The 26,367-nt window shown below is 39.3% G+C and overlaps 1 protein-coding gene across 1 annotated transcript in view; it reads right to left on the reverse strand.

Annotated features, from left to right (window-relative positions):
- Positions 1-1,489: 1,489 nt before the first annotated feature.
- The window catches only part of ALDH1A2 (aldehyde dehydrogenase 1 family member A2), a 59,258-nt gene continuing 34,380 nt past the window's right edge, over positions 1,490-26,367 (reverse strand). The window contains exons 7-14 of the mRNA XM_064517432.1: positions 24,300-24,428; positions 24,054-24,167; positions 13,597-13,699; positions 10,553-10,737; positions 9,673-9,837; positions 9,080-9,237; positions 8,177-8,251; positions 1,490-3,921 (exon numbers count right to left, since the gene is read on the reverse strand). Coding sequence (XP_064373502.1) covers positions 3,849-3,921; positions 8,177-8,251; positions 9,080-9,237; positions 9,673-9,837; positions 10,553-10,737; positions 13,597-13,699; positions 24,054-24,167; positions 24,300-24,428 — 1,002 coding nt within the window. The 3' untranslated portion in view covers positions 1,490-3,848. The remainder of the gene's footprint in view (positions 3,922-8,176; positions 8,252-9,079; positions 9,238-9,672; positions 9,838-10,552; positions 10,738-13,596; positions 13,700-24,053; positions 24,168-24,299; positions 24,429-26,367) is intronic.

Consider the following 26,367-nt stretch of genomic DNA (forward strand, 5'->3'; position numbering starts at 1 on the left):
GTAAATGTAGTTCTCCAGAGCTCTAGGTGTAACCATGCAGAGAGCCATAAGCAACAGCACAGTGTATTGCTTGCCTTTGACTTCCTCTCTAGCCAAACTGGTGCCCTGAACTCCATGTGTTATTACAAGTTCTGCCTTTTCCAGGACAGAACTGAGGAATAAGAGAGCCCCGTAACACACTGCCTCTGCATATGCCAGGCAAGCTTTTCCATCCTGGCCTCTGTGGGGAGGAAGGCAGAGATCATTCTTTGTAATAGGCACCAATAAATGCGTCAGTGCTACCCAAGTATTGTCAACATCATAGCTTTGTGTGAAGGCCACAAAACTGAAATTCTTTTTGCCTTTGTTCACATCCTTTTCCAGAAGAAATACACAATTATTTCCATTTTATTACACCTACATACCCATTTATTGATACATTTACTCTCATTTGCCTGGAGGTCCACAGACTGCTTGGTTAATATGGACTGGATTTTGCTTATTTCCTTAGATGACAACACTCCCTTGTTTTCCGTGGGTTCTAGAACAACCTTTCTTCCTTTATTTTGTTTTTAAAAAAGCATTCCATTGGTTGTGCATATGTGACTGCTTGAGGTGGTGAAACAGGTTGCAAACAGGTCAGAGAGACAGGGCGACTGCGGAAAGTGCTTATTGTCCGCTCCCAGGGCCCCAATGAAGAAGGGTCGTCCGTGCCACTGGATAAGACGAGCAGAAATGGAACCCTGCTTTCTATGTTCCTGATAGGCCAGGCTTTCAGGAGAGGTACTCCTTTTTTAGAATTCAGTTTCACTGCTACTCTTAACTGTGGTTCTCTTTCATCCCATCTGCTTTAGCCAAGTTACTTTATGTACAGTGATTGCCTGAAGAGCATTGATTGAATCAATAGCATTGTGCTGTGACGCTGAGGTATAACCAGTGCTTGCCCTACAATGAAGTAGCTCAGTGTTATTACTGAGTAGCTGTTTTACACTATCTAAACAGGCCACATTTCAGAAGAGGAATGCTATTCCTGGCAATGAAAGTAACCTTGAAATTAAGGGATTGCCTGAGGGGGAGTTGTATAGTACCTGGCCATGTGAATTTTACTGACTGTCAAATTAACGTTCAGTCTGTCCTTTTCCCCCTTTTTAGGATTTTGAAATTAAAGACAAGTGGAATAGCACTCCATAAATGATCTGCTTGTTAATTTAATCATCTCTGTGACTCATCTACTGGAGAAAGAAAAAGCATCACATTTTTTTAAAACGTTGTCCAAAATTCAAGCTGTGATGCAGCAGTTTGCAAGGGTGCCCCACTGGGTCTGATGATTTCAGACCTTCCCCAATAGCTAAACTTTATGACCATGAGGGTGAGGATGAACTTTGGCTATGACCTAGATCTGCAATTCGCAAGTGTTTTTCATACAGCTGCAATAATATTCCAGAAAATGTAATTGGCCTTTTACTTCATTCACTTTTGCGAATGAAAATAAAGCTACTGTGAGAACAGATTTTTTTGCTAAGAAAATATTTTTTTTAATATTTTTATAGCTCTGTCAACAACAAAGGAGTCTCACAGTCTGTAAAGTCTTTCTCTAAACCTTTTTAATGGAAAAAACTTCATAGAAAATATCCTTTTACTTTTTTAATAACATATAACTATATACATGATTAAAAACTGTAACAAAAAGCTGCAGGGACTGGAAAAATGTTTTGTTGGATCCATGCAGATGGTACATTAAAAAAGGATTTCACAAGTCCATGTACATCAAATGGAGCTGCAGTGAAAAGATTGAAAAAAAAATGGCAACTCTATATTATTTACCTGAAAGTACTGGGAATAACACACAGACATACAAAACACACAAAAAGAATACAAAAGAGTACACAGTGTAAATGATGCTAGCACAGAAAGTTTTGTTTTTAAGTAAATAGGAGGAAAGAAAATCTCCTTTTTCACAGATTATATTGCAGTTAAAAAGATAACTAATTTCTTATTTGCTGTATTTTTTGTTTTTCTTTTTCTTTTTTTTAACTCTGACATACACTACAGTAGGAGTATATGGCATTCGCATTTAACAACTCAGGAATATTTTGACTCATCTCTATGTCTGTGAATGTACTATGATTTCTGAATAACATCATGTATACATATTGCTTTAAAAACACACACACAGACTGACATGAGTTATCAATACAAAATGTTGACTGGAGGGCCACAACACTGCAAAGTGCTGCATAATCTTGCCCTGATTCAGCAATATATTTAAGGACACACTTAACTTAAGGGCTAAGAGAAATTCCTCAGAGGGTAAAGAAAGTTAAGAACGTGCAGAAATCACTTGCCGAATCAGGTCTGGAGTTTTCAATGGTTTGTAGTATAGAGTCTGCAGCTAGGAAAACTGTTACATATGAGTCTATAATTTTGTTCTTGCACTCCACATAATGTAGCTACAGTAAATCATCTGATCTACTATACTTTTAAAATAAATTTTCTTAATTCTAAGTTAAAGCAAAACCTTTTTTAAAAAGTCTGAGGATTCAGTGAATTCTGCAGCTGGAAAGAAGAAAGAGAAGATGATGTTTAGTTTGTTAGCTGCAATTCAGAAGAGCTTCTGTAGGCAGCAGGGAATGGTGTGACAGTGATTTTAAACATCTGACTCTTAAAAGAGCTCGCTCTTATTTTTGTGCTGGGTCAATAAAAGAGCAGACATCATTGAGAAGATATAGTACCAGCAGGTAAACTCAGCTCAGGCTCACAAGCATGGTGAGGATGGCAAGCCATCATTTGATAAGCAAATAAAGTCAAGCTAACTTGCTTGTCAGGTGGGTTTTTGCTGGATACTTCCTTGTGTAATGAATACGTAACAATTTCCCACTGGTAAAAGTGGAAACGTGCTGTAATCATGGACAGTTTACTGGCAGACAAAGTTACACAGTCTGTGTGTGCCTATGCTTCTTTAAAAAGGAAAAAAAAAGTGAGAACAACAACAGTAATAACAACAACAAAACTAGGTGAGCAGTGAAAGCTGAAATACTCTGTGAAGCCTTCAGATCTGTTCCTGTTCTCCTTAGCACCCTTCCACCCTGCCTGGCCATGCTCTTTTTGCAGGCAGGTAAAACTTTTTAAGTCTCTTTAAGTCTTTTAAGGGAGGATTTTTGCTTATAATAAGCAAGGCATAAAATAATTATTAAAATAAGTTTGGAAACCTAAAAGCTGTGAGTCTGAAAGCCAAATCTCACCAGTAAGTATTTGGATTTCATTATGCATACAATGATTTAGTTCCTGCCCCAGTTTGACCTCTTTATGCGAGTGTGCTAATTGAAAAGTTGCCAATATACCAATATACCAATTTCTGGCTGGTTACAGTTCACAATTTTTTTTTTTCTTTTGATTTTAAGAATAACAATGGTACTTGGTTATGTTGCTCACTGCTAGCGTTTGGGGTAAAATTCAGCTTGTGAAGCCCTGTATGAAACAAGAATGTCAGCACAAGGCAGGCCTTGAAAAGGCAACTTGAAAGCAGTAAGACTTATTCTGTTTATTTAATGAAGAGATAAATGTGTGTGTGCATGCATTTGCATTTAATAGTTTTACAGGTAGAACCATTATTAAATGATGCCCAATAGCAACTTTATCTCTTGTTTGTATGGTTTCTATGGTTTGTTTACTAAAGACATAAAGAGTTTTATGAAAGCATGCAGAGTTGGTTTGCATTACTTATGCGATTATGTGCCTGATATATATGTTGCAACTTAATTTCTTAAATATATATTGTGTAACACTTTTTATTCCTGAGTGCTGGTCCCCATAAGGAATAGAGAGGGTGGCATGACGTGCTCTTCCACACAACCTTGTCTTTCATCATTTTACGAATTCTTCTGAGGGATCTTTATTGTCACAGTTTTAACTTCAGAATATTCTCTCAATCCACATTCACCCCTAAAAAAACAAATTGCAATTGTCAGCTTACGCCAATTATTAATTCCTTACTGAGCAAAATCCATGAAGTGATTCCTTGAAAAAGTTAAGATATAGACTAAAATTTCTAGTCATGGATTTCCTGCTGTACTGTTACTTTATACAAGATTTCCATTCATGCCATCTTTCAAAAAACCTGAATATGAAGTTGCAGTGTAGGTCAGAAGAACAACAGATGGCTCTAGCATTTGATAAGGAAATACAGAACCACATTAAACCCAGTAGCACTCACTGTCCCTCAGCGGAACTATTCCAAGTGAAGTGATGTCCTCTGACCTTTCCAGATCCTGCAAATGTCCAAACAACAAGACCTGCACTACTGCCCAATAAAATTACTGCTTATATTTCCACTCAGGAGAGAGGAGCTCCAACCTGAATACTGTGGTAAGCAAACTACTCACGACCCTGGATGAAGTTGATCATGATTCCTAACCCATTGCTCTTTTTACCCTGTCAAAATGTCCAGCAGCAGGAATCAGCATTTCCACTTACTATGAAACAGAGTTCAACCTGCTCGGATTTCCACTAGTTAACTAGAAAACCTGTTTTTGTCCTGGCACAGCATATTACACCGGATCCTGTAAACTATTGAAGCTAGCCACTTACTAGGTCCCAGTGATCTGACACCTAGCACTGTAGGACACATGTTCTGCTTGGGATAGATGATGCTTAAGAAATGGGTGTTTGTGAATGCTGCGTAGACTTTACTGCAGTCTTCTCTGGCCTGGCTCATCTCCTAGGCAACTCTGCTGAGGTTTAGAGTGGACTTGGCTCCTTGGGAGCACGCCTTTCTTCCCTAGAGTGTAGGTGTTTGCATTTCCCTATGTATGTTTTGAGTGAGGGATTAAGTGTGTTCTAGTCAAGTTGTTGAGTTCTAAGCTGTCTGCTGTGTGCATAAAGCGAAAAACATCCCCACCTCAAAACATGTACAATTCAAGCCTGTAAGTGGAAGGTCTCTTCTGCCTGAACTCATATAAGGATGCTTAAGCATTCTTAGTTAAAATGTTATCCCCACCCCTAAAACACATGCAATTCCCATTTCACACTACCTGCAGTTTTGAAAACTTTCTGACATGCCTGTTGGCTTGGTAAGCCTGACACTTGATATACAGGTTGATACTTCACTCACCCAGACTGATGTTTCAGTAGGAATTTTATGATTTACCAGAGCCTAAATACATGCAAGAAAATATACTAGTAAAGATTTTTCAGCATGTGAAAGGTGCCTGGTGATTTGGACCACCACAACTCCAACTTTCAGTGGAAAGTCCTAGTTTTGTCTCCAACAGAATGACCAAAATATTGAGCTATTTGTCAGACTCAGCTGAAGCCACAGAACCATTCCCTATGGCTCAGCTGCCATCAGGAGTTGCATGGAGCCCAAGAATGAACACTAATAAGTCTCTCTGCATGAAAGTTTCTGCTTGATTCGGTAGCGCTGCAACTTGGCTCCAGACACCAGTTGGACATATTTTTGTGAATCAATAGATAACCTAGCCAACAGAGAATCTAGTGCTTTTATGCATGTTCCAGCTGCCAGTTTGTGTCTTGTCTTGGTCTGGCAAACAAAACTAGACAAATTTATTGTCTATTTTTTCAACTCAAGGCTTCAGGGCCTTATGGATTGGTTTTCTGGCTGAAACTTTGGAAGCAGACAACTGCGAGGAATTCTAAAGCAAGTATTTTTCAAAAGTTAAACAGTTGCTGTTGCTGAATAGGAAGATGGGTTATTCCAGGCATTCAGAGCAGATGAGTCAGTGCACATTCAAACAAAGGGCTAGGTTGTCCCCATAGCCTAATACAGGGAAGTAGGGAGCAATAACATCCTGTTTCATGGCCACTTTGGGTCTTCTTGGATTGCAGTTCAGTACCAGGGTGAGAACAAGGGTTGCATCCATGAGAGGGAGGAGCCCATGGGTCAAGTTTGTGTGACGCCATCCCTTACTTGTGTAGGTGTGAGGGAAAGGGAATAAATTGCTCTCTGAAAAGAAATGATGACTCTCCTCCCTCTCTCAGGCCAACAGAAAAAGAAGATAAGAGAAAGAATTATAGCTCCAAGCCTTTCTCCTGTTTTAACTTCTTTTGGGAATGCAGCTATGCACTGCTGAGCTCAGAGCTATCCAGACAACAATGATTCCCATGACAGTAAAGGATAGCGGTAAAGTAGAATGGAACCTCCGTTCCTTGAAGATATTTGGACTGAGACCAGAATTTTGAGAGACTATACCTAATATAAAAGGTTATATGTGGCCATATAGGATGAGTCACCTGATTTTTAGTTACAGGAGTTCAGTTTTATACCACTCAAGTCATAGAAGGAGCTTTAAAAAAATGTAAAGAAATCACTCCTTTTAATATGCCTTTAGGAATACAAGAATGTTTTAAGTAGCCTTAAGGTAAACAAGAATCTTGCATTGTGTACAGAAGTTTTGTGGCAGTATAAAATGACTGTGGCAGATTTCAACTGTCTATGTTCATTTTTTTCCCATGAATTTAAAAAAATGGGAATTTAAATGCAGGAACAAATCAAATCCCAGCTAATACAGTGCTAGCACAAACATCACAGTGGCACAATTATGACCTGTCTGTAACATAGTGTTAGCTTAGCAAAGATGCACATATATATGGCCATGTTATGTTCTTGTTTTTTGTTCTTTAATTCTGCCTTAACATGATTCATGCTGTAAAATGTATCCTCTAAAAACAGGAATCTACTAAGAAACCTTGACGTTTTAATAAGCTATGCAAATAATAAATGGGGCAGGGGGAGGAAGAATTAGAAGCCTTGATAGGTTATCTGATCAAGAGGTTCTTACATGAATAGAATAATTACTCAGGAGTAGGTTTTCAGGCATCTCTGCATGAGGGATATCATTTCTATTCACATCATTTATTGTTTTCAATAAGGATTTTCAAAACTGTAGATGGAAATCAAGTATACAACTCCCATAGATTTTTCCATGAGAGCTGGGGGGCTGCCTGTTTCCTCCCCCTTTGGAAAACTCTATGATATCAATATGTGAATATTTTGCTTGCACAGTTAACCTCCCTGAAGTCAATAGGGTCACTCTTGGGTGTCAAGTTACTCATGTGCTCTATTGAGCTTAGTAGTTCTAGAATATTTTCACAATGATAAGAGTTAGATGAGCTGACATATTTATGCCAGTGTGAGATCACCTCATAACTCATGAATGTGAAGAATAGTATGAATGTGTTATTCAAAGTACTCCCTAATGAGAGAAAATATTTCAGACTACATAGAGCTCATTTTATAGATCAAGTTGTATAATTCAACATATTTAAAGTTTTAAAGAGTTTGACCTTATTTTAGTTTACTGCTGAGTTTGCTATTAGCCATAAGCTATTTTGAAAGTTTAGGTGGGATATAACTGGCACATATGCCTCCTGCACAGAAATTAATTGAATCCTTTATATATATATTAAGAAATGCATGACCAGTTTGGGGCTGATGGAATTGCTAAACTTCCTGTGATGGTAGTGAGAATTAAAAACTAGTAAGAGTTTAAGCTAGGTACATGGAAAGCATTTGAGGGTGGAGCTCCATCTCAAAATATTTGGCACTTACTTCTAAATGGAATAAGAAAAGACAGAAAGCTTTGTAATGGAAGGTGATTTTTTAAAGGGGTGTAAACAGTTGTCTATTCTTGTCTAGGCCTGATTTCATTTAAAATTGTTTTTAAATCTGGAAGAGAAAGATAACATTTTAATCAAGTTCAGATGGACCTATACTAATAAATGTAGCAAAAAGTAAAGAAAGGAAAAAATACAAAGTTTCAGTGAGAGAGGCAAATATATGGCAAAACAACTCTAAAACAAGTACACCAAACTATCCAAAGCAAACAGCAACAAATAACAAAAAGTGAATCTTTCTGGAAAAGCAGTGGTTAATACAGCTAAGGAAAACTCTCTTGGAACACAAGTTACAGTGTGGCAAAATGCTCAGAAATTTTCAGTTTCAGAATAAGAAGATAGTGCCAAGAATTTATTTTGCTGTGTCAAAATAAAAAAAAAAAAAAAAGGAAAGGAAAAAAATTATCTTGCCATATACCACTGGCAATAACTACCAGTCATCTTATACTGTGCCCTAATCATCAGATGGGAGTATTCCTAGATGGAATTCATGTGGAAAGATTCACTAATGTTTATTGAGTTGTACAGCTGAAAAACGTTTAGAAGATAACAACATAATACTTACATCTCTCTCCCATTGCCAGACATTTTGAATCCTCCAAAAGGACTTTGGGCATTTAAGGCATTGTAGCAATTTATCCTGTAAAAGGAAAAGGCGGCAAGTCTGATTGTGCTGTCAGAAAGGCATTTGGAAGACTCTGGGAGAGACTGAAACTTGTAGAGCTAAGGATACTGTTTAGCTCTTTGTAATAACAAACTTGTCATTTGTTAAAAAAAAAAATGAGGGATTTATGTTGCAACAGCAACATTCTATTCCTCGTTCAAAAAGAGAACAGGATCTGGCCTATGAAGACTTGGAGGAGCACACCGAACATTTGGATGCAACTTCAGTAAATGAACTATTAATTTGCTGACAAACCTCAATGCCAGGTTGTAACACAGAGCTATTAGATTTGAATTTGTCCTTTTTCCACCTGATTTCTCTTGGATTTTTAGTTTATCCAGGCTTGACATATCAAATTGTAAGCTATCAAACTTTAGAAGTGGCATTGCCTACTCCCAGGGGCTAGAGAGAACAGATCTCCCCTTGGTTCCTGATGCTGGTTTTATAGAAAGTGCACGAGTCTTTGTGCCAGCAGTAGAAACCTTATGGGATTCCTCTGCTCCACAGAAAGGGTCATTTATACCCTAGAGTGTTTGTTTTCAGCAGTGCCCTTCAGCAGTGTGGCTGCCCTGCAAACAGAAAAAAAGGCACTTTCCACTTTTCAGCAAGTCTGCAGACAGCAGCATTTACCCACAGTGAGCAGAGTGACAACACCCCCCTTACAGCTGCTCAGTATCTCAATGATTCACTTTCAGGATGGCCTAGATAAACGCTTTTGAGACAAAGGTGCAAAACTGAGGTGAGATAATGATTATGAGTCAAACTCTATCTCCAAGAGCAGGAGTGTGATAACTTCAGCCTTACCAGACTGTCCCAGCCTGCATTGCTGAAGAGACTGTCAGGGCCTTGTTTATGTCGTTTGTAAAGACAGCAGCTACCAGCCCAAAATCAGAATTGTTGGCTCTCTCTATAACTTCATCCATGGTTTTAAATCTCAGTATTTCTTGAACAGGCCCAAAAATCTGCAAGAAAGATTAATCATTAATTTATAAAACAGACCACTCAGAGACATTTTATTCCTAATTTATACTGCTTTTTAGCTGTCTCCCTTCTCCTGTTTTACTCTTCAGAAATTCCCACAGCAACATGTATTAGTGGTAATAGCTCTCTGTAAAACTGTATGAATTTCCCAAAGCAGTTGTCCCAGTGGAACTCATACATTTCCTCCCTTATCTCTTCTTTGAGGTCTGAGGCTTTATAGTCAATGAAAAAAATTGAGCGTCTTTACCCAAACCAATGCTCTAAGTGGCTTTATGCAGAAGGAGTTCTGAAGAGATTCTAGTCTCTTTTTTATAGTGGTAATTTTCACTTGAAAGCTTTTGTCTCAGAAAATAAAGAAAAGAAACAGAATTGTGCTTAGGACATTCTAAAATGATCTTGCCCATGTGTGTGAATACCTCCTCCTTTGCAATCCGCATGTCATCTGTTACGTTGGAAAATACTGTAGGTTCAATAAAGAAGCCTTTTCTTCCTAGACCTTTACCCCCACATTCGAGTTTTGCTCCTTCAGTAATGCCACTTTGAATCAGTTCCAAGATTTTGTTGTATTGCTTTTTATCAATCTGAAAGAGAGAAGAAGCAATTTTACCTGCAGATCAGGTACTTGACTATCAAAACAGAATAAGTTTTTAGGCAAGTTATCTCCCAGTGAGTAGACTCATGCTTATATTCACTACTGCTTGAGCTGGAGATGCCAAAGATCTACAAATGGCTGCTGACTGTAATCGAGGGCTCCATCTTCTTAAAAATGTGTCCCCTTATGGATGCGGCTAGACCTACATCCTTGCTAAGGAATCTGGCTTGTAAGTACAAAGAAAGAAGGGCATTATTTTTTGTCCTGATGAACCATGTTCACTTTTTAAAAATTATATAAGCCAGGCTTTTGCTTAGAACTCACGTCTCTCTAGGGGTTTACAGTTATGGTTGTAGACGGTTCTTGAAAATAAATGCCTAGGAAGAGACTTTTGCAAGCTTCTCTCCTATGAATGGTAGCACTGTACAGTTTGTAGCTGCATGTTGGGGACCGAAGGCCAGAATCTTGCTGTTAAAGCTGTGAGGCAAACTTTCTAATATTTAAGATGAGGGTTTTAACTAAACAAGAAACACCTCTGTGCTGCACAGATAATCTAGTTCCTTTAGAATTTTAATCTTTCAGACATTTGTCATGTCAGCTACTCCAGATCGCATCGAATATGTATTGAAAGACCTCGGTCCTACTATAGTTTAAATGCCTCCAGGCACCATCTGGGCTGTAGAGCTGAAGCCCCATTTCTTTACCTGTGGACCTTGTTCTGTAGTTGGATCAAAAGGACTCCCTACTACTCTCCTCTTTGCACGTTCTACACTTCTTCTAACAAACTCCTCATAGATTGATTCTTCCACATAAATCCGGGAGCCTGCAGTGCAGCATTGACCTTGATTGAAGAAGACACCCTGGTGAGCTTGTTCCACAGCATAGTCCACTACAAAACGAAGACAGCATAAGCTGCTGTGAGACATCACAGACACATCTGCTGTTGCGCCAGCGTCATGTGTATTACATGGTGTCACATGCCCAAAATGTCAAAGCAGAAGTAGTGGATTTGGTTTGAAAAAAACATGATTGTGTTAGGTAATAAAGGAAGAAGATTCATTTCATTTTGTGTCATAATCCCTGTGAAAATATGGAGTTTTTTAGTGTCTGAAGTTGATTTTTTCCCCATTTAGGCTAGCCTGGGCACAGCTATACTAGAATAATATTAAAAGTATTACAATTGTTTCAGAAACACCAGATTGCAGGGGACCACTCGGAACTTCAGGCACTGTCTAGGTAAAGAAGGGTCCATAGATAATACATCCCACATGCCATCTCATGACAAAAGTCACAAAATACTGCCTAATCTGTAGAAGTAGGCCATTTGAGAACAACTTCACCAATGCCTTATGTCCCCTCAACATGTAATTTATAAACTAAACTCTAAGAGGACCCTAGGAAGTGAATGGTGCCCCACACTACAGAAGCCTGGCTGACTGGGGATGGTAGGGAAGGGGAAAATTTGTCTCTTATCCCAAGTTTGCAGTTGTTTTAATCCTGCCATGAGGAGGATTACAACCAACCAAGTACCTGAGAGAATTTAACTTTGATAATGGCAAAACACACCCTTCACAGAAAGCCAGGTGATTTTTCTGCAAGACAGAAACATCTTCCTGGCCTTTACGGGTGGCCAGGTGAGGCCTTAAAAATATAGTTCAATTATGGAACAAACAATAAATGATTTCCTTTCCAACTTCCCTGGAGGTACAACCAGCACATCCAGTACTTAAGCAGGAGAGGAAAATCCAGCCATATTTAGACATTGAGCGCTAGATTCTCCCCTTGGGTATAATAGCTGACTAGAGAAGAATTTGGGCTGTATGATACTGAATTTATCATTATAAAGTGATGGCCTGCAGCACTGCAATACCTCTGTTATCAGCTGTAGCACTTTGGAACATTGCTTAAATATAATTATTTATGGAATAAACAAAACAACAGTGCTTTACTTTCAGCACATCCTAGACAACTTCATCTAACAAAAATGTCCTATTCTGCCTTCAGCATGATCTTGAAAAAAATTATGTAGGGTGTTCCCTGGACCACATTCAAATTTTCCCAAGGCAGCTCCACAGAGTTTGAAAGCAGCAGTGGATAGAACTGATCAACTGATGTTTCTTCCTCTTTTCTGAACAGTTTTGCACCATGAAGGGCTCTAACCATTCTTCTCTGGCTTTTTGGTACACTATACTTTCAACAGTGTGCTGCTGTTAGCATGCTTTCTGCTAACTTTTGGCACACAGTGTTCCTCAAACAGAACAAACTGCTCCTTTGGAATGGTGAGCAAATTATCTGCACTTCTTAAATAGTCATAGCTTTGAAGTCTGAATCTCAGGTCAAGAGCTGGTGGTTGTAATTATGGGCAGGCCAGGGATTGTTAGTACGATACAGTGTGGAACTGCCCTGAAGAAGGCTTTGCTCCCTCTCCTTGTCCTGTTATTCCTCTGTGGCCTGTGGCTTCTCCCCAGGTTCTCAGCCTATAGTTCTGTACAGCAGTTAAGCAGTATTTGTCCTTCCCCTGTGGAAGGCCATAATGCAGACCTGGCCCTGGCACACATTGCTGTACAAAAGGTGTTCAGATACATATGATGAGTAGGTTAGGGACATCTGAGAGCAGGGTGATTTCTGGTGAGAGATGCAGATAAGTAATTGGAGTAGAGGGCTGAAACATCTGCACCTGGCTCCAGTTAACCAGGAGCCTTTTTTAGCTAACAGGAAAGACTACAGCTGTAATTTAGACCCCAACATGGTAAAACTTTCCTATGTAGAAAAGCCTTCCATTGCTGAAAGTTCTCAACCTTTCTCCTAGTCTTTTAGATGTCACTGGTAAGTTTTTAAATGAACATATGATTGTAACCAACTCTTGTAATTTATGCTATTCAGAATCATTCTTCCATGCACTTTTCCCTTTTAAATTAAAATAAAATCCTTAAATTTCTAATCCTTTGGGTTACAAAGTTTTCAGAAAATGCGGTGTGTACAGTGTGCCTGCACACAGCCTGAAACAATAGCTCAAAGCAAGGTGTGAACTGTCCCATTCATCTTAATGAGGTGTTAATGTCAAAACCTCATGCTGACAATTTAAATATCAACATTGTTAACTATTTCATTACTGATCATTTAAGCAGAAACTTCCAGTTTGTGTTTTTATCCTATCCTAAACTGCTGTCCTGTACCTTCCCAGATGCCAAAAATCCCAGCTGCACATCATCCGGCTGCCAAAGTCTTCAGCTCCCTGCTGACAATGGCAATGAGGATACTTCAATACACAATTCTTCATTTGTGAAAATTTAAAAAATGGAATAATATCCTTTTGTAGCTACTATCAGAACAGCTTAACAAAGTAATAATGCAGTGACTAGATTACCATTCAAATGATTTAAATTAAGCCCTTCTTTTTTATACTTGCTGCGAATCTGCTATCACAGAATTTCCAGATCTAAAGTGCTAGAGTACCTTGCTGCAGAGTTTAGGACTACAAATATGTATAGGACCATGATTTTGACTAACATCAGATATATATGCTTGATTATAACTGTTTCTCTGTTTTGTTGTTCACTGTGAATCTCTGGATACAAGTGTTGTCTTTAAAAAAAAAAAAAAATCACCCCCCCCCGGCTGTTTCTGTAATATCACAAGTGTGAGTAGATACAGCTATATTTGTCCATTTCACTTTGAATGAAAGATATGCCCTAAAATGACAACACACACATGTGTTTTTAAGGAAAATGCGGAAGTACTGACTTACAATCAGCATCTGCAAAAATAATGTTTGGGCTTTTCCCACCCAGCTCCAGCGTAACTCTCTTCAAATTACTCCTTCCAGCTGCTTCTTGGATCAGCTTTCCAACCTGAAAGGAAATGGAGACGCATTTTACAGGCAATGTAGTCATACAGTTCACTTTAACAGCCAGTGCTGGACATCACTGGAACAGTGCTTTAAATAATCCAGCAGGTTCTTCAGTCCAAACAGATTCACATCAGCAGTGGACAGCTTTCCAGGTTTTCTTCTAGAATTGTAGAGGGAACAACACCTGGCACAAAGAGAAGTGTTTGTATCTTTCATCCCGTGGTATCTATGCTAAAATGACTTGGCGCTGGTGCTATAGGAGGGATGAGTTAAAAATCTGAAATTGGCGTAACTAGAATTACTTCCATCCAGATTACCGGCATGTGCACAAGGTTTCCGTACTGTTATCAAGAAGTTTGGTTACATAATTTTCAGTTTCATGTGGAAGAAAATAGATCTGATATTTGAGTATGCACTAAGCATGTACTTATTACTATCCATCAGTAATAACTACAATCACACTTCTTTACGCAGTCCAGGTTTTAGTTACCCCAAATGAGCACTGCTATTAGGATTTATTTCACTCTTAGTACTTACAGTTTCTAAACTGCTAGCCAAACCAGTTTGTAGGAGTGCCTCTGTTCTCAAAATTCAGTTTTCAGTGTCCAAAAATTTAAGTAATTTTAACAGTGAAATCATAATCCAACATATATCAAATTCTGACAGAATCATCAGCCTTCCCTGCAGGATTAGCAGTGTACAGCAGAATACCAAAAAGAGCAGGAAGTTACAAATGCACCATCCCGGATCTAACCCTCAACAGCACCACAGATGATCTTAATATGGGTCGAGGAGGTCAAAGGTGCCTCTAAAATGTCTTTGTAGATTGTGGGGTCAGCTGGAGCAGAATGCAGCCCTAAGAGGAAATCAGAGCAGCCAGTCTGACCAAGGAACACAAGGATTGGTTAAATGGAGTAGCAGTTCGACAGCTACATACATGACATGTTTCCTGTACCCAGTACAGTTGGAGAGACAGCTATGCTCCCTGGAGATTCTCTCCTCCCTGGAACAATGAATCCAAAATAGATCAGATTTTGTACTGTTGCAGTATAATTATGCCCAGTTTTGTAGCTAAGGAAGTAATAAGAGATAGATTTAGGCCCCCATACAGTAAAGCACAGGATTAAAATTATCTTTTGAATATTGAGAAGCTTGAGGATATTCATATGCATTTTTTTTTAAATGGAACATGTTTTAAGGTCTCACAGAAAGTTAGATGCCAAGTGACATGTGAGTGAGATGCTGACCAGAACTCAAGCTCTCATGCTATATTCACTAGGAATGAGGGTTTTGTCTTCAAAATTCTGTCAACAACTAGACTTCAATCTCCACCTAGTACTCTGGGCTCTGGCTGTTGGGATTTCTCAGTTTTCTGTTTCTCTTCCTAGCGTCAGGTGAGAGAGATTCCCAGCAGTAAGGGGTTAATGGAAGAGAAGCTCAGCTTCTTACAGAACTGAAGGTAGTCTGCTGGAGAAAGTTAACACAGCACTGGAGTAATCAGAAAGCAAATGAAACAGAAACCAGGGCCCCCACAGAAAAAACAAAGCTAAAAGCCCACAGGATAATGAAGGAATTGTCAACCACTTCATGTACCTTTCTGATTAACTGTCTATGTGGTGTTGCAACTACCAAGTGTGACTGAGGTTGTTTTTTTTTAAAAAAAGAAATTAACATTAGCTTCTTTTCTTCACCCCTGTATTGATGGAATGGAGTGTTGACATTATCATGAAATTCCTTGCATATCCCCCTTAATTGGAGCTGATTTTATTGCTGTGTTTGACTGACAGCCAGACATGAACATGAAAAAGAAGCACCCTTTCTGCCCTCCACCCCCACCACATACATCGAACATGTCATTTGGAAATTCCAACCTCTCAAACCATGCTGAAAATTTACACTGAAAACCAGAGTGCTGTGTTTATAGCCAGTGCCAGCCAATGCCATTCACACCCTCATTGCCTTGAGCTTCCCTCTTTCAAAGAACAATCCTCTATTTCCTCTCAAAACCCCCCAAAGAGCAGGGTATACCAAGGAAGCCAGAGCAATGTGTCCAGCCCACCATCTCTCTCCCTTCCATTTCATCACTTTAATGTCAAAGTTGTTTTGTCCATGTAAATAAAGGTTTTAAAGAATTCTATAAAAACAAGTGATTGGAAATATGCAAGTCCAAATATTATGTGTATCGCAAATATTGAAATCCAAAAGGCTTGGAGACAATGGCCTTAGTTTGGAAAAGTGTTGTCCAGAGTGCTGTTAGTACATGGAGGTTGTTGTCAAGTTTCCTAGCATAAACTTAACAGACAGCTTCACTGTGTCGTTTCCATCAGAAATCAGTGCAGACATCAGGTTGGTGGGGCTCATGCTGCTCAGCATTATTGTTCACTGTGCTCCTGTTGTGCCCTGTGCACTTACAGGTTCAGGAAAAGTCTTGGGGAGGGCACCAGAGCTGTGATTATTTAGTGACAAAAGCAGCCTTTTGTAACTGACTCTCTCTTTATGGAGAACGACAGCATGAAAAGGATAAGTGATAGCGTTCCAATCTGTATGGTCTTTTAGTACATGCTTCCTGTGGCGTCTCTCAGCTCTATCTGTGAGCTCCCAACAGGCAGCGCAGCCTTGCAAGGGAACGCTGGAAGAGAGGACTCCCCCACAGATAATGGAGCTGGGCTGATTATTCAGCAGGAATGTTGGCACAGAAAACCCTGACTCCCCATCCTTGTTTTGAATAGGCTTCAAGATTGATATCAGGAGTATCCCTGGATAACTTGTGAAGTGCTATAACCTTTTTCAGCTGCATGGAGAGTGAGGCAGATGTAATTTGGCCCATCTCAAAGAAAACAATTTGTTATTCAGAACAACAACAACAACAAAGATTAAAGAAGCATTCTGCGGCATCCATGTGCAAAAAAAGCTACTTGAAGTAGAGTCCTGGAAGGGTCTGTTCCTGGACTGTGAGCTGTATGATGTTAGGAACTGAGAGCGTATCATGATATACAACATTTGATTGCTATTTGTTTGTGCCTTCTGTGTTTGAAAGTTCAATGTCTTTCTCGAGAGGAGGTTCATGCAGTCTTTTTTTAAATATATCTGTGCAGAAATTCAAGAAAGTCTATTGCCTTTCGTACTCTCTTCATTTCCTGATTTCAGATGGAAATGTGTGTTTCAAAAAGTACAAGTGGTTTTGTCTTTTATTGTTAAAGCACTGGAAAACTCAGAAGTCAAAAGCAAACCTGCAAACTGTGCTACTTCCTCTTTGGCTCCATCAGGGTGTCCAGGTTCTCCTCTGCCCTGAGCCTCCTTTAATCACAGATACAGAGCAAGCCACTAGGGAACACCAGAATCAAGGGGAACAGCAGTTTAGCTGGAGAGCAGATGATTCTCCTTGCACACTGCCATAGACAAGACTGCAGAGATAAGACTGAGTGCACAGAAAAGCTATGTAGATTAAAAGCTTCTATGAACAGTGCAAAAACTGACAGAGGAGAGATTCATCTTCGGTTATTTAGGTGTTCTGAGTAACTGGACTGTCCATCTTCACTATTACACCTTGCTTGGGATATTAGGAGAGTATCTGAAGAACAGTAAGTGTATTACGTTACAAGAGATGGATAAAGTTTTGGGCAGATGGTATGATCAGATACAAAATGCAATGATTCCTGGAATTACACAATTTTATCTCCCTAGCTCTTGAGGTATAAAATGTCAGTGTTTTGGCAAAACCTTCAAGCCCATTCTGCTGCTTAGTCCGTGTGATTTTTTTTTTTTTTTTTTTGGTAATTTCAGGTTGTATGCACAATCTTTCTGAGAAACATTTCAGGACCATGTGGCATGTTCAGGGTGTTTCCCCAGATCCAGCAAAGATTAATGAATATTGAAATATTGTCGTAAAGAAGGGCATTGCGTGATCCAGCTTTCTTTGGCTGTGCAGTGCCCTGAGTGAGGAGAAGCCCTGAAAAGAGCACTGTGAATAGTGTTGCGTAAATAAAATGGAAATCCCAAACAGAAATGATGGCGAGAATCCTTAGCTATAAATGGCTTATCTGTATGCTGGTTAAAATCCTGGCACCATGGAAGTCCATGGCTAAACTCTTGTTAGCTCTGACAGGCTGATACACCACACCATTTGTTTTTAGTTTCAGGAATCCCTGTGACATGTAGCTTTTGTTGGCAAAGAAGAAAAACAGTTGTCCAAGGACAACTCCCTAAATTCTACCAAAAACACTATGAAGGAAAAGGAAAAGAATGACTTTTCATTCCGAGAGCACAAATTGTCTAAGACGTGATCAAAAAAGTTCAGCAGAAGCAAGAATGAATGATAATGTAGCCTCCCTAAATCCTATTTTGAACAGAGCATTTCTGTATCATGGTTAGCTAACAGACTTAAAGCAGAACAGATCACCTTTAGGACTGTTGTTAAAAGTCAAAATGCCAGTACGTAATTCTTCATGATGTCCAAAATCAGCCCAAGATTGCATGGTCCAAGAGAGCTGACACAACTCATTACTTGTGCAGTAGGTAGACATGCTGTCTACATCATGCCTTGTGACATTTCGGAAATGAAAGGAGAATCCTGCTGAGTAAATTAGAATCAGTGGTAATACAGCTGTTAGCTACAAACATTTGTTTGGCATGAATCAATCTTGACTCTCCTGTAGTTTGCTTTGATGGTCTCTCTAGTATCTTGTTGACTAACGATGAGATCATGGTTTGTTAATCTAAGTGCATAAAGAAAACATTCTGCCAAGCAAAATGCAGGCTGCTTTGTTGGGTTTTATTGAAGTTGTTTATAGACCTTTTGTTTACACAGGCATCCAAAACAATTTATTGAATATTTAGTTGGTTTACTATACAGAACTGCATGAACATAGACCTGAATCCTATCTTTTATGTCTGGCGTTTAATGGGTCTTAGTTTGAACAAAATGGAAACCAGTCACTTAGGATACATTTCGTGTTGGCTAGTGCTTCAAACGTTTTGTGTGCTATCTATGATTCTCATCTTGAGAACATTTAACAACCGGAAAGAGTTGTAAGCCACTCTGATTTGGAGGTAACACATTTGTTTTTGAATGGAAGTTAATAGAATTCATTAAACTTTTGCAATAAGCAAAAGCAATTTTTAATTCAGAAAGTGTTTTAAATGCACACATTTTTAAATCCACAGCTTGTTGCTCTCTATCATCATCTCTAATTTGAAGCCCAAAACAGAGTGTACCCAACTATTCCACATACACCTGTACCCTATGGGTACCCACTTCCAGTTCAAGTGGAGCACAACCAGACAGCTCAGAGCGGTTGTGCCACTGAGACCACAGTCTTGTGTGGAAATAAAGGCATAGGAAGAGTAAAGCCGTTTCTACTTGCTGTTTTTCTCTGCTATTTGGAGGCTACATAGGAGTAGTTCTTTCAGAAAATAAGAAGGTAACAGGAAGATGAAGAAGAACCTCTCTGCCTTTCTGATATGTGTAAATAATTGTCCCGTTATCAGACCTTCTCTTGGAAATAAATTATGTCCACTGTTCATTTAACTGTAGGGGAAGAGAAGAGACTTGTATAGCATCTCCTGTACTGCTGAACTCTGTAGACCAACAGCAGCCACTTGGGTAAACCAGACATCCAGATTTTTGATCTTTTCTTAAGCTAAGAAATATAAATAACTGAATTCTGTTTTAATTACATTGTTGCTTGTAAGTCCTAGGAAAGAACCACGTTTTTAAAGGGAATTCAAATAGAGAGGAATACCTGGAACAGTGAGGAAGCTGGGGCAAAGAGAGGTACAGAAAAATGGAGAAAGGTTATAAGGAGCAACTAGGAGAGTATGAGAGAGAGAGAGAGAGAGAGAGCTGAGTTTTACAGAAGCACTTCCTGAGTCCTTGGTGAACAAGTTTCACCCTGCAACTAGGGACCAGAAGGACCATGGAGAAATACAGAAAGAAGTAATGAGATTTTAAATTGATTATGATTTTTAAAGGGAAAGTAGGACGGATAGGAACAAGTGCTGATGTGGTCAGATTTGCTGCAAAAAGATTATTTTTGGCAGTTTCAGTTTCATCTGATTGTGGAAGATGTGAGAAAAAGGCCCGAGAGAAGATTGCCCCAATTAAGGAGGATCATGGATTAGCTCTGGTTCACTAAAAGCAATACAGTAAAAATAAACACTTTTGTTAAAAATCCCATACTAAACGAGCTGCTGAGGAGTATGAACCAAAGCAAGCACAGAAGCCAAGAAAGCTGTTGAAATCTGTGGAGACACAATATTTTATGGCTTGCTCATGTACTCTGTATGATTTTCTCTCTTAAAGTGCGACAGTTTTCAAAGTGAAATTCACAGCCCACGGGTGTCTGCAGAAGCTTCCCAAAGGAGCCGCAGAGGGAGGAGTCAGCCATGACAGCCATGCACTAGGAGACCGGGAGAGAAGCTGATCCATGGAAAGGCATTTCATAAGAAGTGGTCTAAGGTATGAAAGAGTTAGAAGGCTACTGTTTTAATGTGCATGAGCTGACCATAAACAGAGGGGGTCAGAAGGAAAGAGAGAAGTGAAATCGATCAGTGATGGTACCACAAAAGAAGAGGTCTATCTAGATTATGATATGCCACACATTACTTGGAGGCAATCTAGCAAATACGTGGTACTTAAAACAATTTTGAGAGTGTTAGAAAACGCGAGAAACAGAAAAGAAATAGCGCAAACTGAGCCACCACCCTATCTGTAATTGGCTGGTTCACAAGCTGTCTGAGCCGTAGGACATATGATGTCATATGCAAATTCTGCATGGCTTTTCTTCTTCCCACTTGTTAGGCTTGTTGATCCCCTTAGAAGCAAATGGCTCCCGTCCATGGTGGAAATAAAAACTGTATTGCACAGACAGTTCCAAATCTATGAGACTTTTGGTTCCTTGCTCAATAATGTGAAGACATACCTAGCAAGGGAGCAGATGAGGAGAATGCACAGGCCAGTAACTGATGTGCTGTGCAGCTGGTTAGCCTGTTTCTTCCACTCTGTGCATTACTCAATCCACTGACAGCAGGGATGGAGAACAGCAGTTTTATGTCATGCACAGTTCTGTGCAGTTCTAGTCTCTCCCGATGAGTCAGGCCTCTCCCTCAACTTGCACAGAGCATTATGGGTGTGAGGGAAGGGATGTGCTGATGGCCTGTCAGTGGGAGAAGATGTAACTCTCCCTTAAGTGGGTCTGCTTCGATGCCTTTTTTGTGTCATTAATATGCATATATTCTTCTTTTTCCTGCTTTGCAGAAGAAAGCAAGTTGTCAGCTGGGGGGGAGGGGGGTTGCCAGGCAAATTTGGTAATCAGCAGGGGTTTCTAAGTGTTTTAGCTCCACTGGAGTTAGTGTATCTTCTGTTGATTTTTTTGTCAGTGACAGCTACAGTTATTTACTGAGGCAAAGTTTTTCTTTTCTTTTACTGCTCTTTCAGTTGGGATGACGTTAGCTTACTCAGCTTATCACTGGAAAATAGAATGTGGAATTTATACTCTCAGTTCAGGTAAAACCCCTCTCCAGAGGAAAATTTAAGGATATATTTAAAGCTCAGTATTGCGTAAGTATTGTCTGGAACAGGCATAGTTGTGAACCAGCATTTTCCTGAATTGGAGCTTGAATAAATTAGATGTCAGTATCATAAATTAGGAGTTATTTATTTGTTGTCCTTGTATAGGCATGGGCTTGAGGCCTCACAGCAATCAGTGGCTTCAAGACGGATTAGGCAAAATCATGGATGACAGGGCCATTGGTGGCTATTAAATACAGTTGTCCACATGCAACTTCAGGCTCAGGAAGTCTTTAAATTGCCGATTACCAGAAGCTGTGACGCTATAGCAGGGAAAGGATCACTCTACACATGCTCTGTTCTTCTATAAGCATCTGTTACTGGTCATTGTTGAAGATAAGGTACTAGGCTAGATGGATCTTTGGCCTGACTGTCACGCTCTATGGAGTCAAGGTCATGAACTTGGCCTTCTTGTTCTCCTTTCTTTTGTCTGTGGACTGGATTCTACAAATTTTGTAAAACATTATAATTGAAATTATTTGTAGGAAGAGCAACTTGTTTTCTACCTCTAAAAAACTGTGCAGGAAAGAGACAATAATAACCAGTTGTGATTTTTACAGGCAGATGGGGAGTTTCATAAGGGCTAAGTATATATATACTTGTAAGGTAAACAATTTATATTTTTTCCAAAAGAACTTTTAATGGTGGAAACTTAAGAAACACCTATGCTACAGGCACTTAAACTTGAAGATCTCTGCTTTTGTACTGATAACTTGCTCAGGCTAAAAATACTAACTGCCTTAACCAGCACCTGGAAGAAATGGGGGAATGGAAGTTATAGCTGATGGCTGTTGGAAATCCACATCACTGGAGTGTACAGTTGACATGCAGACAAGACCAGAGAGACAAAATATTTCTATTATTATTTCATTAAAAATTGAAAACTGTTTCTGAGAAGTCAAACACTCTATAGTACAGCTGATACCACAGCATTGTGTTTAAAATGTTACAATGTTGACTTGCTGTTACAAAAATTCAGTGTTACAGGAAATCAGAAACAATATGGAATAGTTTACACTAACTCTGCATTAAAATGTTCCATCTGTTCTTGCTTTAGGTTCTTAGAGAAGAGCTTTTTCATCTCTGTAATGCTTTTCACTTCCTATTAGTAAGGCTTTTAAAGGTAGGCACTGAGTTAGTATAAAACCCACAGCTTTTGAGTTTAAACGCCTATTAAAACTAAAGCTGTCTGGAACTACAATAAAAATTTATTTTGGCTACAAAAGACAACTTTGAAACCTAACCCATCTGTATTTTTCCTCCTCCAAACAATGCAACATCCTGTATAATAGAATATTTATCTTAAACAGAGACCACATATCTTTATGAAAACAATTGTTTCAACTTAATTTATGGGGGGTTATCAGCTCATATTAAGATTTTCAGTATTCCAGGATCCTAATATAAATTCATTACAGGAGATATAATGACTAGATGTAATTCCTTAGAGTAATCTGAAATTGTTGCCATTACTTAGTATATAACCTGTGTATATAATCAAAAATTGCCATGAAAATTCATATGCAGTTGCATATAGTAACTGCAGGATAACTGGGTGTGAAGATATCTGCATGTGCAGATTAGGCATATAACTGCAGCTACATTTTACTGATGATTTAGGTGCATGTATTGTGATAGCCAAACTTCATTACAGGTATAATTCCAAAAAAATCATTTATTTGAAATAATTTAGCTGGTCCCTGCAATCCCTGGGCACACAAGGGAGTTACCCACACATATCTAGTAGAGCTGCTTGCTCAGTGAATTTAGCAACTCACACGAAGAGCAAATTTGACTGACTCACTGTGAAGTGCAGTATGCCTGGGATGCATACAGTCTCCCACTGCCATGAGTGGGAGTCACACATATCAAAGAGAAACCGGATCCCTGGAGTTTAGCTCCCTCCATACAATAGCTTGTCAGATTTTGAATCGAAAAGCGCCTGTTTTTAGCACTCTCTAAATATAACCAGCCCTGAAACTCCCACTGAGATTCCTTTCTGTCTGCCTTCAGACGATGAGATAAGGCCCCTTCTCCTGTGACATCAGTCTGTAGTCCCTCTATCATCCCCACCCCAACCCTGATAACAGCCAGCTTTGCATGTATTTGAGAGCAAGGCATGGTCTGAGTTCTGAGAGATTTGGCTCTCTTTCTGTAGATTACTGCCTTTCTCTTCAAGCTTAACCTCTTCTGTAGCATTTGTGTCACGGAGTCATAGCAAGACATTTTTGGCATCCAGGAGACAACTGGTTCCCGTCCTCTTCTGGCCAGCATCTTTCCTTCATTTTGGGAACAGACACCTTGGACAACCCCCTTCCTCCCCTACACTCCTTCTTCCTTTTTAGACCTCCTTCTCCTCAATATATTTCCGTACAGCAGCAAAGCTTAAGTATATTTGCCCCTCTCCTCTTCCCTTTTCCCCCAAGTATGCCAGGATACACAAATAATGGATGCTAAAGCAGAATTTATATATGCTGTCATATACACTGGATGTTCTGCCTTCTTGTATGTGATTCATATCCTCATGAGCCCACAGGAAATCCCAGCAATATTTTTCCAAGCCTATCTCCTGTGCTGAGGTGCCGGGCACAGCAGGGGCTGGAGGAAAAGGGCCATTTCTGCTTTGGAAGTACTGCAGTACATAAGCTTAGCTGGGAAGGACAGGCCACTGTTATTTAGATGTAGCTCTTTTACTCAGTGACAGTAAGGAATGTAACACAAGAGCTTAACTCTAGCTCACTAAGTATTTATTCACATTTTACAGTAACATATCTGAGAATGCTCTTACCTCAGTGGATCCAGTGAAAGCAATTTTATCAATGCCAACATGAGATGCTATTGCTGTACCAACAATTGGACCAAATCCTGGCAAAATATTGACAACTCCTGGTGGAAAGCCAGCCTGTCAAAATAGGAATGAATGAAGGGAGGCATGATTTATGAAAACTGACTGAGCTTGTTAAACCAGACATGTGCTGGTAGTTCCTTCCCCACAAGGAGAGACAGAGACATTATTCCTGTCAATTATTCTTACCTCCTTGATGAGGGCTCCCATATAGAGAGCGCTGAGTGGTGTTTGTTCTGCTGGTTTAATAACTACTGTATTGCCACAGCACAGAGCTGGAGCAATCTTCCATGCAAACATCAGCAGGGGGAAGTTCCACTGTAGGAAAAAATAAAAGTTGATAGATGGAAAAATATTGCAGTGGTGTTTTGTTTTCAAGATGTCAAGCTGCTACTTCACTTATTTCTCAGGCTGATCCTCAACATAAATCTTTCCCAGCACAAAGCAAGGATTTTTTTTTTTAATTACCCCCATTAAGAAAGCGACAATGGTGACCTTTTAGTTCTTTCTTTTCTGTTTAAAGAACTACAACCCCCGCCCGCAGCCTTCATAAAAGAATCTTATGTTATCCGTTAATTTTTTTAGTTGCAACTTTTAATTTCATTTACTGTTTTGCAATTGGCACTTTATTCCCCACTTGACAAATAGTTCTTGCTTTTGGTACATTTGAAAAGAACTGTTTGCTCATGCTAAAGCAGTTTTAGATATAAATTTCCAATCATTGAATAACGCATAAGATCTATACACAAATTATATCATCACTAATTGATGGGATTACAATAAAATACCCTTCCCTAAATGTCTATGCTAGGTCAAGACATTTCATTAATATCTTTTATTTTCTCAAAAACTTCTAGCCATGCAATTTATATGTAAGATTAAAAGAACAGTAAAAACAAGTTGAGATAAACTCTGCTGATGTAAAATTGTGCATCACCATTAATTTCAACTTAACTACAGCAGAAAATGTGGTGAATTATATTAATTTGATGTACAAAGTCGTTGGTCAAGATAACAGTAACCATAGCAAGCATTTGGCTTTCTGCACCAAGGCCTGATCCTAATAGCTTAAGTGGATAGTACCACTGATTTCACTGGAAATGCCAGAGGAATAAAATAACTGTGTTTGCAGAGTCAGTCTCATAAATGCATATAATAATCTTGTTTGGAAAGAAAAGAAAAAATATCAGTCACAAAGAGTCAGCCACTGGCCAAAACATGTTACTGCCTGATGCATATCAGCTGCCACTCTCATGGACATCTCTCTAGCCCCTGGCTAGCTTGAAAAAATACACAACTGTCTTTCCTTCACTGAACACCCAATTTTTTACTCTCTCAGTTGTTTATAAACTCTGGAGACAAAGTGATGTTTTAATTCCATCTCCAATATATAAACCTGGGAGGGGAGCTATTGGGCCAACAGTGTGCTGACAGCCTCCACTTATAATGCCTATTGCAAGGAGAGCTCTGAAGAGTTTTATAGGGCAGTATGTGGCCCCGTTTATGCTACAAAGCTGCTACAGAGAGTCAGTTTTGGTGGGAGCTAGGATGTGAAAGAGGATGAACACTTTAGAGTTAGGCTGACTGTTTACTTTTCTTTTTCTTTGTAGTAACATATTTGCTAGTGTAATGGCTAAGTGCGCGCAGTGGCCCTGGGGCTGTACTGTGGTAGCTGCGGAGGAAATGTACAACAGATTATCAGGAGTGTTAGAATAGATGTGTGTGACAGCCATGGTGAAATTTTAGAGGACAAACTTGAGGGAAGAATGAACAGCTATGGTAGAGGCAGGGTACACCAGATAATGATCTTATTTTACAAATCTGAATTAAATAAATTCTGCTTTTGCCATGATCTTGAGCCCTTGGCAAAGTTCCTTCACTAGATCTATCAGGCAAGATCAACAAGACAATCCTGAGAGACACCCAGCAACTCTGGGGTTAGATGTCGAGGCTGTCATTTTGCAAATGCTCATCCATGTGCTTTACTGAACAAAAGGGAAAGATGTGTGAAATCATTCATTCATAAGGATCACTCATGAGTGAAGTTAGACGAGTGTGTAGGTGTTTGCAGGACGAGTGTAACCACAGACTATGAGTTCCTATGCATGGTTCTCCGAGTCTCTGCAGAGTGCCAAACATAATAGCCACCCCTTAGCAAAGAAATGAAATAATAATAAATATAAATAGGGAAAAAAGGGCTTAACATTGTTAAAGTAATCTTGTCTGGCTGCTTCTCCTTTACTGGAATTGCTGTGTG

This window comes from Dromaius novaehollandiae, chromosome 10, assembly GCF_036370855.1.
Source record: "Dromaius novaehollandiae isolate bDroNov1 chromosome 10, bDroNov1.hap1, whole genome shotgun sequence".
Lineage (NCBI taxonomy): Eukaryota > Metazoa > Chordata > Aves > Casuariiformes > Dromaiidae > Dromaius > Dromaius novaehollandiae.